The sequence below is a fragment of the Pseudonaja textilis genome, chromosome 3 (assembly GCF_049901715.1).
Source record: "Pseudonaja textilis isolate UNSWEBS1 chromosome 3, rPseTex1.2, whole genome shotgun sequence".
In the NCBI taxonomy this organism is placed as follows: Eukaryota; Metazoa; Chordata; class Lepidosauria; order Squamata; family Elapidae; genus Pseudonaja; species Pseudonaja textilis.
This window is the reverse complement of record NC_141992.1, coordinates 166248330-166265027: the sequence shown is the minus strand read 5'-3', so window position 1 is coordinate 166265027 and position 16698 is coordinate 166248330. Positions and strand designations below refer to the sequence as shown.

The window sequence follows — 16698 nt, the reverse complement described above, 5'->3', positions numbered from 1 at the left end:
TTAAAGAGACTGCAATTCAAGGCAGAGGAAACCATGGAGCTGATGGGGAGAGGATGGCGGAGGCTTATGGAAGCAGAGGTCATCTGGAGTGTATTTAAGGTTATGGCCGTAGGCTCCCTTCACTGCCAATGAAGTCCGTGGGACTTACTTCAGAGTAAGCGGGCTTGGGATTGGTCGGGAAGTCTTAAGCGCCCAGAGGATAAGATGTGTGCGCGCTGCGGGTGTGTAAGCAGTTCTCCTTAGGGCAGAGAGACGCTTCTCCTGTATGGGGAGCGGCGTTATTCCGGCTGCTTGCAGGCAGGTGGTAGCGGTCGGGTTAACGGATTTCCTTCGCTTCCACTGGGTTTCCCAAGATGGTGTTTTTTTAAAAAAAAATTCCAGGGCTAGACAGTGTCTTCATACACAGCTCAGCAAATGCACACCAATAGGGCTGCTGGGTCTCGGCTGTCCCCTCTCCCCCCACCCCCCAAAACCCCAACCAACCCAAACAAACCAGAAAATATGATGCTGTTTTCTTGTGATTGTCTGGCTTTTTGTAGCTCAGATCTGGTAGTCCTTTTTTTTTAAGGCTCATTTTCTTAGGCAGTTTCTTCTGTTCTGTATTCCGTTGTGCTGGAGGTAAATGTACTCAGTCTAAGCGTTTAAAACACACCTTTAAAATTGTACTTCTTTGTTTTGCATGCAGTCCAGAAGCTCTTTGTTTGCAGTATAATTTTGTTCCCTGTTTTGGGGAGTTTCCTAAAACTACAGACTTTTGTATCAGGAACAAATTGTGATCTGTTCAGAGAATCTGTTGAATTAATATTTATTATTCTGTCTTTTAATTTTAGCTGTTAAAAATAATTCATTCAATTCATATGTCAAGTTTTGCTCTGGATGTAATAGAACTCAATAGAAGGTACTTATTGCTTGATGTTTGTGTGCATGGTAGATGTTATAAAAATTGGGAAAAATGAAAAAAAAAAGCTTTACCTAGTATTATCCTCAAATGTGTCTCTACTTTTTATGTGACAGGACAGATTATACATGAATGTATATAAATGACATGCTTTTCAGAATATTAAAATTGATCTAGACTTAAGCTAGGCTTAAACAATTAGGATAGGGATTTTAATGGAGATCAGGGATTCCAGCCGTTCTGTGTTTCTATTCTGAGGTGAGAGCCTGATTATAGTCTGTTTTTTTCTGGCCTCAGGGAGCAGCAGCTGGGAACTGCTACGGTGAGAAGACAAAAGCAGCATGCTGACCTTCTGTGCATGATTTCTCTCCCGCTCCCTCTGCATTGATAGACATGTCATCTGAAGACTTTAACGCGGAAACAGGAATAGTACATCTTCAGAATCTACAGTCTTATTGCCAATGATGCAGGCAGTCAAGGACCCTCATCTAGAATGGCAGGGCATCATTAGGAGCCATGGGGGAATTAGTCTGCTGAGGGGGAGTGGTCCAGTTCACTTTGTTTAAAGGTCAGCTGCTGGCAGAGGAGAGCAGTGTTAAGAAGTATGGAACTATAATAAAATCTGCTGGACATGTGCTCTCATGTGTTCATGTAACAGCGTGAATTGTAGGGTCTCTTTTTTCCAGAGTGGCTGGGAGAGATCTGGAAAGCCATAGAGGATGATTGTTCTTGGGCTGAAAAAAGCATACATTTGAACAAGGTCATGCATATAACAGGGAATTAGTAATTCAGCCCAAACCAAGCTTGCTCTCAGTATGCTTTTATCAGGAATAATAAAGCACCAGCATCCAAACTCTCTTGGAGAGGAGCGACCAGAAAAACAAGATAAGAATTCTCGGTCCAAAAGTTTGCCAGTTCTGAATGGATCTGTTCCGCAGATTAATATCACACAAAGTGCTCTCATCGCAGCCAAAAAGAACTTCTTACAGAGTTTGCAGGGGGACTCTGATCAGAGGTGTGGCCTTGACCCTGATATATCAGCACATCACAGTAATGCTACTGCTACTTCTTCCAAGGCAGTGTTGTCTTTTACAGCTTCCAGCTTTTCAAGAATGGGGAATTTCATTGAAAAAAGTGATTGCAACAACTCCACTAGATTAAGTAATGGCATGTCACCAGCTTCCACGCTGCTAGTAATCCCTGGTAGAAAATACCTTGCTATAGTATTGAGAGACTCTAGATTCTTTTTGATATGTATGTGTTTCCTGACTTTCATTCAGTCGCTAATGGTCTCTGGTTACCTGAGCAGTGTTATCACTACCATTGAGAGAAGATATAGCCTGAAAAGCTCTGAATCTGGGCTATTGGTCAGCTGCTTCGATATTGGCAGCCTTTTAGTAGTGGTCTTCATCAGTTATTTTGGTGGGCAAGGGCGAAGGCCTCTGTGGCTTGCTATTGGTGGGTTATTTATTGCTCTTGGGGCTGCCGTATTTTCTTTACCTCATTTCATCTCTGCACCATATCAAATCCAAGAATTAAACTCCTCTGTTTCTAATGATGGCTTGTGTTTGACTGGAAATATTTCAATGAAAGGCCACCTGGAATCATCAGGCTGTATGAAGAATTCACGTGGAAATGGCCACTCACTCTATGTAGCTTTGTTTATTTGTGCCCAAATTCTCATTGGAATGGGCTCTACACCTATCTACACTCTAGGACCAACCTACTTGGATGATAATGTCAAGAAAGAAAACTCATCACTCTATCTAGGTAAGGTTGATGTTTGTCCAGATTTTTGTATGATTATTTTGAAAGGAGTCCAACTTCCACTTTAAAGCTCCCAAACCAATGCAGCAGCTTTAAATGTATTTGAATGTTTAGATAGATAGACAGACATAGTAGCTAATATTTGCCAGAATAAAGACTTCAATAGCTGTTACTTAATCTTCTAAAAACTTTGTCCCATTATCTCTTATATCCTGTATTTTCTTCCATGTTGAAATACCTATGGAAACAATTGAAGTGGTACTTATCTTTTTCATGAGGGAAATGGAATATCCAATTGTTTCCTTTCCAATGGATTATATCTATGATCTCTCCCTCCCTCCCCCTCCTCTCTCTCTCTTTCTGTTTATACACACACACCTCACACATGCACATATGTGTGTGTAATATAAAATAAATTTGTATATATTATATATTTTTTCATTAAATGTTTAAAGCAGTTTATATTTAAAAAATTTTACCATGTATTTTAAACCATATACACACAATCATAAAATTTCAATAGGAGAACCAGCAATAACAGATATTATAGTAACTGGTTAAAAATCTGAGAGTGATAATATAATTTATTGTTGACACATAATTTACAGTGTAAGTTGTATAATGTTCATGGATTATGTACAGTTTTAGATTCTGAGTTTTAAAATACAGTGCAAAGATTGCTGGGAAGTTTCAAATCTTTTAAATAGTTCCTAATAAAAGTCCTGTTTGAGTAGAATTTTGAGCCAGGAATATTAAAGATAGTTAAAAATGCTATTGGTAAAGCTCTTTCTGTCTATCCCAGATGCATTGCATTGCTATAGCGATATTAGTAAAAGGAATTTCAGATGAACTAAAACTTACAAATCTAATTAATTTGTTTTTACAGAATGCCAACTCCATTGAAAATTAAGCACAAACTAATGTTTAAACCACCATTTGACCCCAAACTGCTCTTTAGCTCTATAAGGATATTCTGATGTACTTTTAATGAGCAACTGGTTAACTAACTGCTTAACTTCCAAAATCTGTTTTGCTTTTTTTCCGCTGAAATATAAAGTAAATTTTAAAAAAATGACTAGTTTTAAGAACAAAATGTATTCATCAAATATAAAACTATAGAAGCATGGAAAACAATTCAGTGGATTGTTTAATAAAATTACTTACATTTCACATTGATAATCATTCAGTTAATTAGATCTGAAAGGTGTTAATGTACGCATGGAAATAAATAAAGCATTATAAATTTTCCTGAGCTTCATGATCTCTTTCATGAAATGCATGACCAGAATCTTTGTAATTCTTGGTTAGATATTTGATCAGACATTTATTGTATTACTGTATTGTCACACTGGATTAATCAAACCAGGAGTAACAATATTTAGTACAGTCAAATGTTTTCAATTTTTTTTAGTTCTTTATATATCTAAAAGTCACTTTAAAAATTCTTGTCATGTTCTCTATTTTCCCCCAGGGTCAACTAGAAATAGCTACCTGATTTCTTTTACTTGGAAAAAGAGTTTAGTGTTAACTTTTCAAAACAGATGGTAAAACCACTTTCTGCAATAATTGTTGATATCTACTCTATTGGTTACATTAGAAAATGCTACAGACCATAACGATCTTAGCTTTAGTTACATAAAGATCTGCAGAATGGAATGCTTGAGTTCATATGATAATCTCTACCACTTCCCCTGAACTTTCCTTTAAAAAAATTGTAAAAGGTTAATTCAAAAAAAAAAGTTTTGAACACTTTTTTTTCTTAAGGGGACAAATGAAAACGTTTGTTTTTATACACATTTTATACAAATGGTGGGGGAAAAAACCACCTATGTCTCCTCCTTTTTTCCTCTGGTCAAATCTGTAGTTCCCATACCATTCTAATTGTTGATATATCTAGTGACCTGACACATTTTTCCTAGAATGCACTTACTTAAATGTTCACATGATCCCGAGAGACTTCAACCATCAAACATGTGAGTCAGTTACCAAGCATCTGAATTTGGAATTAACCAACAAAGTCAGTGGGGAAGTTAGATTCTCTTAATTATGTTACTAACTTAAAACAGCTGCAGAGATTAACAATTGTGGCAAGAAAGGTCGTAAAATGGAGCAAAACTCACTTAACAAATGTCTCACTTAAGCAACAGAAATTTTGAGCTCAATTTTGGTAAGTTGAGAATTACCTGCATGTTTTGGACTCATAAACCAAGCTGAAGAAAATGCTGGGGGGCCTGAAAGAACAAATTCATGAAGAAGGAATATCTGCCAGATTCTTTTCTTTTGGTATATACTGTAGCAAAGGGGTGTCAAGCTGGATTTCTTCGAGGGCCGGATCAGCATGTAGTTCTTCTCCGTGGGCCGGCCGGTGGGAGGGAGACAGGACGGTCTCCATGCCCTGTTTTGGCTGGCAGAGTACTGCAGGAGGCCTTCCAGAGGCTGCACGGGCCAGACCGTTGGTATTTCCAAGCGGGCCCCGCAGGCCAGATTTAAACACCCGCTGGCCGGATCCAGCCTGTGGGTCTTGAGATTGACATCCCAGCTGCAGCACTATACAGATAGCATACCTTTAAAACCCCCAGTAGTTTCTTATTCAGATAAGAATCTTTATCCTTAACTCTCAACACATCAGCAAGGGAGGACATTAGGGTTTATAGTTTTTATGTAGGTTAAATTATCAGTTTTTATGTAGATAAAGTAATCAAAGTAAAATCAGAATTAACTATGCTTATTTTTTCATGTTGATACAGTCTGTGATCCCAGACTGCAATCAGACATATTAGAAGTTTAGAATCATAAACTGATTTTGGTTGTTAAGCTTTAGTTTCACTTAATGTGAGTTATCATTTTTATGTAGCAATAATGCTGTCTTTCTAACATTTAGTTTGAAGAAGATAAACCAGACAGTAGTTTAAGTTGAAGAGGATAACAGACAGTATAAATATTTAGCTTGAAGAAGATAAACAGACAGTAAAGTCAGTCTTTTCAAAAACTGAAAGGATAGCTGTGGGCCAGAATAGCTGACACCACAGTGAATTTGTTTGTAAGATGCCAAGAGACTTTTGGTGTTTTTTCAGAGATTGTCATTTTTCAACTTTAGACAAGAAAATTGAATTAACGGCACGGGCTGTGGTACTCATATTATGTATTTGTGTATGTTTGTGCATGCGTATTTGTGCATGTAACAACTCTGCTGCATGAGCTGTATTGGGTGCCAGTTTCTTACTGGATCCAATTTGAGGTGTTATTACCTTTAAGGTTCTTCGTGGTATGGGGCCAGATTACGTGAGGGACTGTCGCATTCCTATTTCATTGACCTGTCCCATTCGAAATTTCAACTGGCAGGGCCCAGGAATAAAGCTTTTTGTACTGCTACTCGCACTCTATGGAACATCTTGTCCCCAGAGGTGAAGGGCGCCCCCATGTTTTTTGCCTTTCAGAAAGGTGTCAAGACCTGGCTCTGGCAATTGGCATTGGGGATCAAACAGTGTCACACAACCTTTGGGGGGGGGGGAATCTTTTAAAACTTGTAATTTTTAACTTTTAACTTTCATTTTAATTCTGTGGTGGTGCATCCATTTTAGTGCTTCTGAGTCGGTTTAAAGGTTTGAGCAGTGGTTCTTCTGTCTCAAGAACCAATTTCAGTTGGTGTTTACTGAAGGAAGGGAAGTTCATTCATAATTAATATGGTTGCCCATCTCCTTGCTATGACTTTGTGTGCTTACATGGCCTCAACACTCCTCTATGAGATACCTCTATATCTCTGTTGCACACATATATTCAGACTATCATATTTGTCATTTATATTGTAATGAGGGCTGAAAGAGAGTGACTGTTTCAAGGTCACTCAGCCTCTGTGTCTAAAACAATATTAGAACTCAGGCTTGCCAACTCCTACTACGGTGTCCTACACACTAGTCAAAGTCACTCGCCTATAAATCTAATAATAAGATGAATCTTTGGTATAGCAATTGATATGTACAGACTTTGGCAACTTTCCTCTTTGTTTCAGGAGAGAAGCTTCTTACCAGGAGCCTGTTGATTCAATATTTAGCCATCAGGATTCAGGAGCGTTATTAGAAAAGTCTATGACTGATAGGTAGAACAGCAAAACATGAGAAATCCATCTGATTGAATTTTCTGAATAAAGCTGTTACACCTGTCTTCCAGAATCTTAGATATCATAATATCAAATCTAGTCAGCAAGAATGTTCTATCGTACTATGCGAAACATGCAGAATGCAGGGAAAACATGGTTGTCTAAAGTAAATGGTCTTCGGCTTAGAGCAGCTGTAGAGTAATTGGGAGCAAGATCTAGACTTCAGCCTTTTGGTAATTTAGATGCTTCATCTACAGAACCTTTTTTTCTGGTACCAAGATGTCCTGTAATCCTTGTTTAGAACATGATTTTATAATGAAGCTGCTAACTAAAGATGATATGAGGGCTGCAAATTAAAAAAAAACATTTTTTTTCTCTAGAGTTGCAGAGCAATTATGCTCAAATGCATTTCTCTCTATAGTTCTACTGGCCTTGCTCTTCTCTTCTAAAAGAAAAGTTTACCTGGAAGGTGACAAATAGTCCAGTGACAATAGCCAATTGGGTTCTATTTCTTGGGTTGTAAGAAAATATTTGTAGGATGAAAATATTTCTGTCCTTATCCTTTCCAGTGTAATTTTAGACAAAAATTAACATTTCACCAGAAGGTCTTGATGAGTTTTAATAACAAAAAATACAGTTTATAATTTTTGTTATTGCTTTAAAGTTCTGTAATCCGTTGGAAGCATATTTCATTTATACTAATGTAAGCCTTCAAGTTTTAAAAATAGTCTTCCTGGCACCCAGTAAGAGATATTGATTTATAAGATCCAAATTTAAAACATCAGAAGATTTAAGATAATGTTCAGAAAGGATATTAATCAACCACCAAATAATAGCATTAGGGTAGACTTTTAACTTTCAGCCTATGCCTGATAATAATAATACTAATAATAAAAGGTTACATCTGTATTGATCAATGTGAGTTTATGTTGTGGTCCATCTTCCTAGTTACTAAAAGCTAAATATATTATAGCAAGTAGAAATACTGTATCTCCTTGCACAGTAAATGCTGTTTTCACTCCTGATATTCCACATCTGAATTCCACTCCTTACAGAAATCTTCCACTCTCATTTTGCCCCCTTCTATAATACAAATCTTTTTTCTTTTTGCCTAAAAACTCTTTTTTAGTAGTAGCAACAAAAAGGTGATTAAAAAAAAGATTCAGTAAATCTGGAGAGAAATATGTGTGATCTCCTTACAATCTTTATTGGTACACTAAAAGTTGAATGTTGTTCTCACTCTCATTTAATGGGAAGTGGTAGATGCTGCTATTGCCAGTAGGACATTTTGAAAGAACATTTAGAATGTACCTACCAATAATTTTCATACAGAAAGCAATGGAGACAGCATCTGTTATTTTTATCTGTACTGTACAATATTTCTCCTTCCTATAAAACTTACATAATGTCTGTTTGACTAACAGCTGCTGCACATTGTAGTATTATGTGTGACCGATATAAAGTAGAGCTATTTAAGTGACTTATGTCTGAATCCTGATGTAAAAGATTTTAAAACTTGTTTTGGGTCCATGGATTTTTAATTGCATTAATTGTCTGGAAAATATTTATGGCAATTGTATTAATTATTTTCCTCAATTCTGTTAGTTTTCATGTCTTTTAAGTTATATAATCTATCTCATAATTTTGGCTGAAAATTATCATTCTTTTCACCTTTATGCCCATTTCCTCAAAAGCCTGTGCAAGACTGGATTGTTATTCTGTGTTGAGATTTTAATTGCATTTCTTAATCCATGTAAAAAACACAATTAAAATCTAACATACAATCACATCCTAACAGACGGATTATACATTTATATATCGATTGTAGATAAATAATTACTTCATCAATGGCTATTTAATTTGCAATTTTATTTGAATTTGATTCCTATTCCAAATAATTTGTATCTTATTCAATCACAATTCCTATGTTAATTAAAATGTGCTAATTACTCCTGGATTTAATTGATTATAAATATTAATAATAATATTCCTGTAGCCAAGGTATTCTTTATTTCTGAAATTGTGATACTTGAAATCTGGTTAACTTGAAATCTGTAAATTATGCAAATTCTTGTCATGTTCTCTTGATACTAGAAGGAAGTATAAGATGAAGAATGTAATGTAAGAGATTGGTATTTACAACATACTCAGTCAAACAAATACTCCTTTACTTCTTTATTAAGGCCATGTTAATTATGCTACGTGATAACCATTCTATCTCATCAATAGAATTCATTAATAAAACATATCTTAATAGCAAGTATACCCAATATTAAATATTCAGTGTTCAGTAAAATTCATAATGAAATTCAGAGTAAATGGAGAAAATAATCTGTATTTAAAGACCAGAGCTATTGAGAATTTTTGAAAAGGTAAATTTGCTTTTCCAAACCTTAAAATGTTTTGCAAGACAAAATATCACTAATAATAAATAAATGTAATCTATCAGTTTGAGTTTCAAAGTTGAATGCTTATTTTATTTTCCATGACCATAGTGGTCAAGAAATTTTTCCTGCACATTTGCTAGTGAATGAATAAAAGTTTACATATATAAAAATTGACCTATTTTTAATTTCAGTTGACATTTTCCAATCTAATTGTACTCTTGAATGCTATATTCTCCTATCAATGTACAAAGCAAAACAGAACTAGAATATACTTGAATCTTAAATGTTCCACTGTACAATTTTTATTCTTGTATGTGTTTAATTGTTGTTTTTTCATTTAGTTGAGCTGCATTTAAGAAAGATGCACAGAGAATATAGGGAAAAGACAGAAATTGCAGAAAAAAGAACAAGTAACTGTGGTGGATATACAAAAGCCCAGGAAAATGCTTTGTCTCCTGCCCTTTTATTCTTGAAAATGGTTAAATTACTTTAACATATTGTTTGATTTGTTTTGGATTTTCTTTTCTCTTTTACAGCTATCATGTATGTAATGGGAGCTCTTGGTCCTGCAGCAGGATATTTATTAGGAGGAGTTCTTATTGGGTTTTATGTGCATCCTACAAGTACTGTTCAGATTGACCAAAGTGATCCACGGTTCATTGGTAACTGGTAAGCTGCAAACATGGGGATTTTATGTGGAAAATAATAATGTTTAACATTTGATCATTATTTGATCAGTAATATTTAACATCTGGTCATGTATTCTTTGATCCTGTATGCTGTGTTTTGAATAGCTGTAGCCAAAGACAGATGTACAGATTGTTCAAATGCTACTAACTTTACAAACATTTACTTATAATTCTATTTCTATATTTTAGGAATATTTAAACTAACAAAGTTACTCTCTAAAAAAATAAAAAGTAATAATAATAATGGAGCTGATGTGTTACTTTTCCACCTGGCATGTTTCTACTTGTGTGTGCAAGTTTCTGGCACAGCTTGTCAACAGTATAGGAAGAAAAATAGAAATAGAATAGAATAGAATAGAATAGAATAGAATAGAATAGAATATCCCTTGTAACTTTGAATTCAAATCACTTATATCGTAATTGTTTTATGAGACAAACAATAACACCAAGTATACATTTCTGCTTCCTGTTCTAGAGGGTTCATGTTTGTGTGCATATAGCAAGAGCGTTTAGACTTATATACAGCTTCACAGTGCTTTACAGCCCTTTCTAAGCGGTTTACAGAGTCAGCATACTGTCCCCAACAATCTGGGTCCTCATTTTACCAACCTTGGAAGGATGGAAGGCTGAATCAACCTTGAGCCGGTCAGAATCAAACTGCCGAACTTCTGGCAGTTGGCAGTCAGCAGAAGTAGCCTGCAGTAGTACATTCTAACCATTGTGCCATCAAGGCTCATATATGTATGCTTATAGGCAGTGATATCTATTCTTGTACTGTTTGATGTAATAAATATAACCCTATTTGTAAATGTTATTTCTTACCTTTTGATTTTAGGTGGAGTGGATTCCTCATTTGTGCTAGTGTGATGCTTCTTGTTATACTTCCAATGTTTGCTTTTCCCAAAAAACTCCCACCTCGACACAAGAAAAAGAAAAAAAAGATGCACTCTGATGATGTTTCAGCTGATGATGATATTGTGAAAGAAAAAGTGAATCGCAAAAATGAGCTAGACCCGGAAATTCCTACGTCAATGGGCTTTGGAAAGAATGTTAAAGGTAAAAAAATCCTGTTTGAAAAAAATCAGATTAAGATGAAACTTAAATTCTTAGAATTGTTATTTTGTTGTTGAAAACTGATACAAAAATATATTTCTTTATTTAGAAGTAGCACTTAAAGTAGAAGACTTTGGTTCAATGACATTTGGTATTTCTCTGTCATGAACTATGAAAGCAAAAAAGTTTTTTAATATTTATTGAACATGGTAGTGAAAGTTGCATTTTACTGTGCTACAAGAAGGAATGTCAAAGCAATCACCAATTTATACATTTTTTTCAAGGAGTCCCTCCCCTCCATTGCTATTGTATATGATTGTTATTTGAGTAAAGAAAGGGACTACAAGGAAAGGGAAGTTGCGCAAGGGTAGTGATAAGAAATCTTTATGCCAAAGTCTCTTCCCCTCAATCATCTGGTTGTATGTACACTACTAGGGCACAGGAAGGATTTTAGCCCTTGGCTGAGTCCAGAATTGACTCAATTACTAATCTTTTCTTGTAGCAACTTTATCAGTGATATTTGCCATTATCTGCTACCTGATCTTTCTCAGTAGGGAAGCTAATAATTGAACCTGGAACTTTCTGAATATGGAATACATGCTATCTCACAAAATGCTTTGAGAAAACACACTAGAGAGCAGTTGTTTTTTGTATCCAGTGGAATTCTTGGGAAGAACTTCTTTGTGGCTTGAGAAGGCAACTATTTACAGTCAAGTGATACCTTGATTGTTCTTTGCCTCCCATCCTTTCTGGACAACATTTACCTGTCCTTCTTTTATTGCTTTTTGTCTTTTTTATAGAACTTCCAAGAGCAGCTTTCAGGATCTTAAGCAACATGACATTCCTTTTTGTGAGTTTGTCATACACAGCTGAATGTGCCATTGTTACTGCTTTTATTACCTTTATTCCCAAGTTCATTGAGTCACAGTTTGGCATCCCAGCTTCCAATGCCAGCATCTACACTGGTAAGATATTGCTGTAAATAAATCTTTTAAGGATTATTTTCCTCAGCTCAAAAATAGAAAGTCAGTGGAAAATAATCAGGATTCTGTTCTTAATTGTTTTAAGTGTACAGATTCTCTGCCTCACACTTATCGTTAGCAACATAGGACTTGTGGCGCTATGATGTTTGGTTTTCCACCAAACAGCCTTTTTGATTACCCTACACTATTAATACTAACAAATTAAAATGGCAAATGGCATCATTTTTGCAAAATTTGGTATTGTCTGAGATTTGTGCTTACATATTTACAAATAGCTGATATTGCTAATGATCTGTGCTTTAGCGGATGAGATTCAACAGTAGCAGGGAAAAAGATTTCTGGCACTCCTAGCATTTTTAAATGTTCGCTCTTATAAAACTAAGAATTAAACGTTATTTTTTTATCATTTTCTTTGTAGTGCTGCACAGATTTTATTTATCACTGCAATGTACATGTATGAATGATCCCTTTACACAATTATAACATTTTTATTGCTCTGTTCTTTTTAAAATTCTTACTTTGAATATTTAATATATATTTAATAATATTTTGATTATACTTTAGGATCTTTTTATTCTTGCAATTGCCAGGTGTCTGTGATGATTATGACAGTACACAAAATAAATAAGTGTTACCAAACTGGCTGAGACCAGAAATCTATTTTAGCAACAGCTAATCCAATATCTGGTACAGTTGCAACTGATGCTGTCCATACTATTTAGCATGATGTAGTCCTTCAGTTGAAGGTTTTGAATATTTTTTATAATGTAGTAGCAAATCATATGCTTTATGCTTGTCCTATTTTCAACCAAGAAGCTTACAAAACCACAAAACTTAAAATGTGTACATGTATTGGAGCAGAACAACATTAAGCTAAACAGTTAAGCAGTTAAATATATCATTATCAAAGTGTTCCAAGTATAACCAGTGAACTTGCTGAACTATTTTTAATAGCCAGCTAATTTGATTTACATAAGTAAACAAGAAAGATTCATACAGATTACTTCTTGGCAAGACTACTAGTCAGTCCTCACAAAGATAAATTTAATGTGTTTATTACAAAAGAACTTTAGTAGAATTGTCAGTAATATTTTAATAAGTAATAATAATAATAATGTGTTGTTTGGACCACTTAGATCAGAGGTGCCAAACTCAAGGCCCACGGCCCACATCCAGCCTGCAGGGTGCTTAGATCTGGCCCGCAGGGCTGGCCTGGAAATAGCAAAGGAATGGCTCGCAGTGCCTTTGCTAGCGAAAATGGGTCATGGGAAGCTCCTGTGCAGCCTGTTTTCAGCTTAGCTGCAGCACCCTGCCAGCTAAAATGGGTATGGGGGAGCACAGCAGGATGCTGCAGGACGGTGTCCAGGCTGTAAATGGGATACGTGGGGACCACCCATGCCCCCCATGACCTATTTTGTCCATCTCCTCCTCCTCCCTGGCCCGGCCCACGGAGGACAACTACAATGCTGATCCGGCCCTCCAAGAAATCCAGTTTGACACCTGACTTAGATCATTTCAATAATAAAATAACTTCTGATAAAAAAAATTAAGCTCATTAGTTCTTACAACCTGTGAATAAAAATAATCTATCTCTCTTGATTTGTGGTAACTTGGTTCAGTACATTTGCCATTAAATAAGTGCCATTCCTGAATGGTAGTCCTGAATAATATTGATACTCAGTATAATACTGGTAGTATGACTATTTCAAATGTATTTAGTTTTAAAAAAATCAAATAGATTTATAATTTATTGGTTGAAAATGCATAAACAAGTTTGGAAATAGTTAGATTTGCTTTTTTGTGTAAAATCAGGCTGTCTAATTTGTTCTTAAACAATAACACACAATTTTAAAAGCTTTTAAAATAAGATTAATACAGGCTGATTCAGTTATTAAATTACTATGGAGAAAAGAAATTTGGAAAAAAACTTAACACTATTTTTCTAAGATGATCATGCTAATTTACCCATTTGCTCTGTACCATGTTCAGATATTAAGTGGCCACAAGCAACACTTCTGTGAAAACATATGTTAGTGTGTGTATAAAGACACACAGCCTAATTAAAATAGGTTTTAGAAGCCAATTCTATGTATATTTACCAAGAAACGAATTCTTCTTTTTCTGTACTAAAGATAATAAGGATTGTAGTTACATGCATGAGAAACCATCAGAAAGGCATTTTTATAAAATACTGTAGTTCCCTGGGTGAGGAATTTTGACAAATCAAAGGGGAAGCAGGAATCTGCTCACTGAAAACTGGTTTTGTTTTAGGGTGCTTTATGCAGTGATTAAACATGTGCTTTACTTGGAATTTTCTTTTGAACAAGGGACAGCATCATTGAATGCTATTTTTAGAACTCTTTGTCTAACAGTTCATACATATTATTCATAACATAATTTTGATAAGATATTTAAAACCTTACTAAAAGTTCAGCTTGGTTTTAGTCTGGTTATTTAAAAAAAGTCCACTATAAATAGTGGACTTTTGATTTCTAGGCCTTCCATTCTAAAAAAAGGATTCATATAACTGGTAAATATTCTATTGTCATTTTCCTAGAAGCATAAAAGGAGAAGATATTGACTTGTTCCCCAACTTGCCCAATGTGTTTTCTTGTGAGACCTGGGGAAGATGGTCTTACGTGGGCAGGAGTGGCCGTGTGAAAAGCCAGGGCAACAGACATGCCTCATCAGCAGGGGCCTTGGAGTGCAGGGTGGCAAGAGCAACTATGGCTGGGAGTGGGCTGGGTTTACTTCCTGTAATGGGAAGAAGCCCCTTTGTATTGCTGGACTATGCTGGGCTAGGGCTAGGCTTCTGAGCTTCCTGGGAAGACTGCACCTTCATATTGTGCTGTGGCCCAGGGGCTTCCTAAGGCCCAGCCTCATGGCATACCAAGAAGCCCTGAGCATATTCTTTCTGCAGCCACCTTATGCTCACACATACATGCTCACACCTTCTTTCCCTAGCCTCCCTGAGCTCATGCCACACTGCACTGGGCCTAGTAGGGCTTCTTCCATCCCTCTGCAGCATCTGCATTTCTTACCTGGGACTCCCTCCACTTCACTTACCTCCCAGCTACAGGGGAGTTATGATGACAATGGGAAGTGCTGGGACTGCTGTTGCTAAGTGTTGTGGTCATGTGACATTATGCTTTATGACTATCACTTAGCAACAGAAATTCCAGTCCCAATTGTGGTCTTAAATCAAGGATTATAATTTGTCAAGCTTTAAAAACCCCAAATTAATAGATTTTCTCTTTAATACTGCTCTTCCACCAAATAAAACTTTTTAAAAAAACCCTAATGCCAAACCCAGTATATCGAGCATAAAAAAATCACAGTCCCATAAAATCTCTGAAATGGCATATTAACTATTACATTCAGCAATCATATGTTATAAATAAAGGACAATATAGCCCTACATTTTATTCTTTTTCATTTCATGTTTTTCATAATACCTGGAGCTTATTCCTTTCCCAGCTGATGATGTTTGAAGAGCACCTTGATATCTAATGGGTTGTGGGCTGTCCATGGTGTGTCTGCAGGTGGCTGCAGTATTTCACCCTTTAAAGATCTCTGTTTAGAGTTTCTTTTGATTCTGGGGAAATTGTAAGGAGGGTTTTTTCTATTTTTTTAAATGAAGTAGATAACGAAACATTTCTCCTCCATGCTGCATTGAGAGCCCAGGATGGGTTGACTCCTTCCTATGACGTCATTTAGCTGAGTCTGTACTAAGATATAACAGCCAGCCCCCGGGAGAGACCCCAGCTTTTGACTCAGCTCCTTTCAGTCAGTAGCTGTGTCTCTGAAAGTGTTCTGTTAGATAGCACTCACTAGCGATCTTCAGTACTTTTTCCTTGCTTCAAGCAGCTCCCAGGGATCTGGGCAGCTGCTCTTCCAGGAGAGCAGGGCTCTCTCTCCTGCAACGTTGGGAGCAGCGTTACCAGAGCTCTGTGCAGGCAAGTTGGGCAGCGTCTGTAGACCTCCCCCATGCCTGCAGTTTTGAGCGATCGTAAAAACGATCAGCAAACCAATAAGAGCACAAGCCAGCTGATCGTGTGGCTGGTTGCTGCGTTTTTTCCTTGCTGACTTCGCTCGGGGCTCTGTATAGCCTAAGGAGCGATTCTTCCATCTCGGAGCCTGTTTCCTCTAGTCATTGGTCATCTTGGATTGAAGCCTTCCACCACAAGGTGAGCGGCCATTTTGTAACCCCGGGAGCCATTTTATACCCTATAAGGGGCTTAATACAAAAAAATTCTAAACAGTTTCTTTCCAACGCAAGAGCCTTTATTCTACAAATGGAGCAAGATAAGGCTCAGGCAGAGCTTCCCCCCCCGCCAGTGGAACAGTCTCTTAAGCCCAATAAGAGAAAAAGACATAGGCAACGCACCCAGAGGTGCGGTCCAGAGGGAGGTGGCTGCTAAAATCAGAGCTAAGGCTCTAGCCCCTAAGAAGGCAACTCAGGCTGAGTTGAGAGCAGAGAAGTGCAGACATGCAGCCCTAGAAAGGCAGTTCAACAGAACTATTCAACAGAAGGGAGTACAACTACAGCATGTTTCAGGTGATATTCATGGGCCCCAGCCAAGCCCTCCCAGGGGAGGAGAAGTTATCTATGAGCCTTTCCATTCTCCATCCTTGTCTCCTGAGGCTCTTGCAGTACAATCAGATCCTCAGGATCTAAGCAGATCTGGGCCTTATTTCCAACAGGCTTCTGTGCCCTATGCTCCTCCCCCTCCCTCCAGGCCTCGAACCTCTCCTCAATCTAGGCCTGAAGCCACCTTCACTCCCACAGCAGTGGGCTTTCGGCCTTCTGCCTCTACCTTTGAGC

At 36.9% G+C, this 16698-nt stretch overlaps 1 protein-coding gene across 1 annotated transcript in view; it reads left to right on the top strand.

Annotated features, from left to right (window-relative positions):
- Positions 1-1188: 1188 nt before the first annotated feature.
- SLCO5A1 (solute carrier organic anion transporter family member 5A1) overlaps positions 1189-16698 on the top strand; it is a 29844-nt gene continuing 14334 nt past the window's right edge. The window contains exons 1-4 of the mRNA XM_026706112.2: positions 1189-2668; positions 9685-9817; positions 10673-10893; positions 11691-11855. Coding sequence (XP_026561897.1) covers positions 1714-2668; positions 9685-9817; positions 10673-10893; positions 11691-11855 — 1474 coding nt within the window. The 5' untranslated portion in view covers positions 1189-1713. The remainder of the gene's footprint in view (positions 2669-9684; positions 9818-10672; positions 10894-11690; positions 11856-16698) is intronic.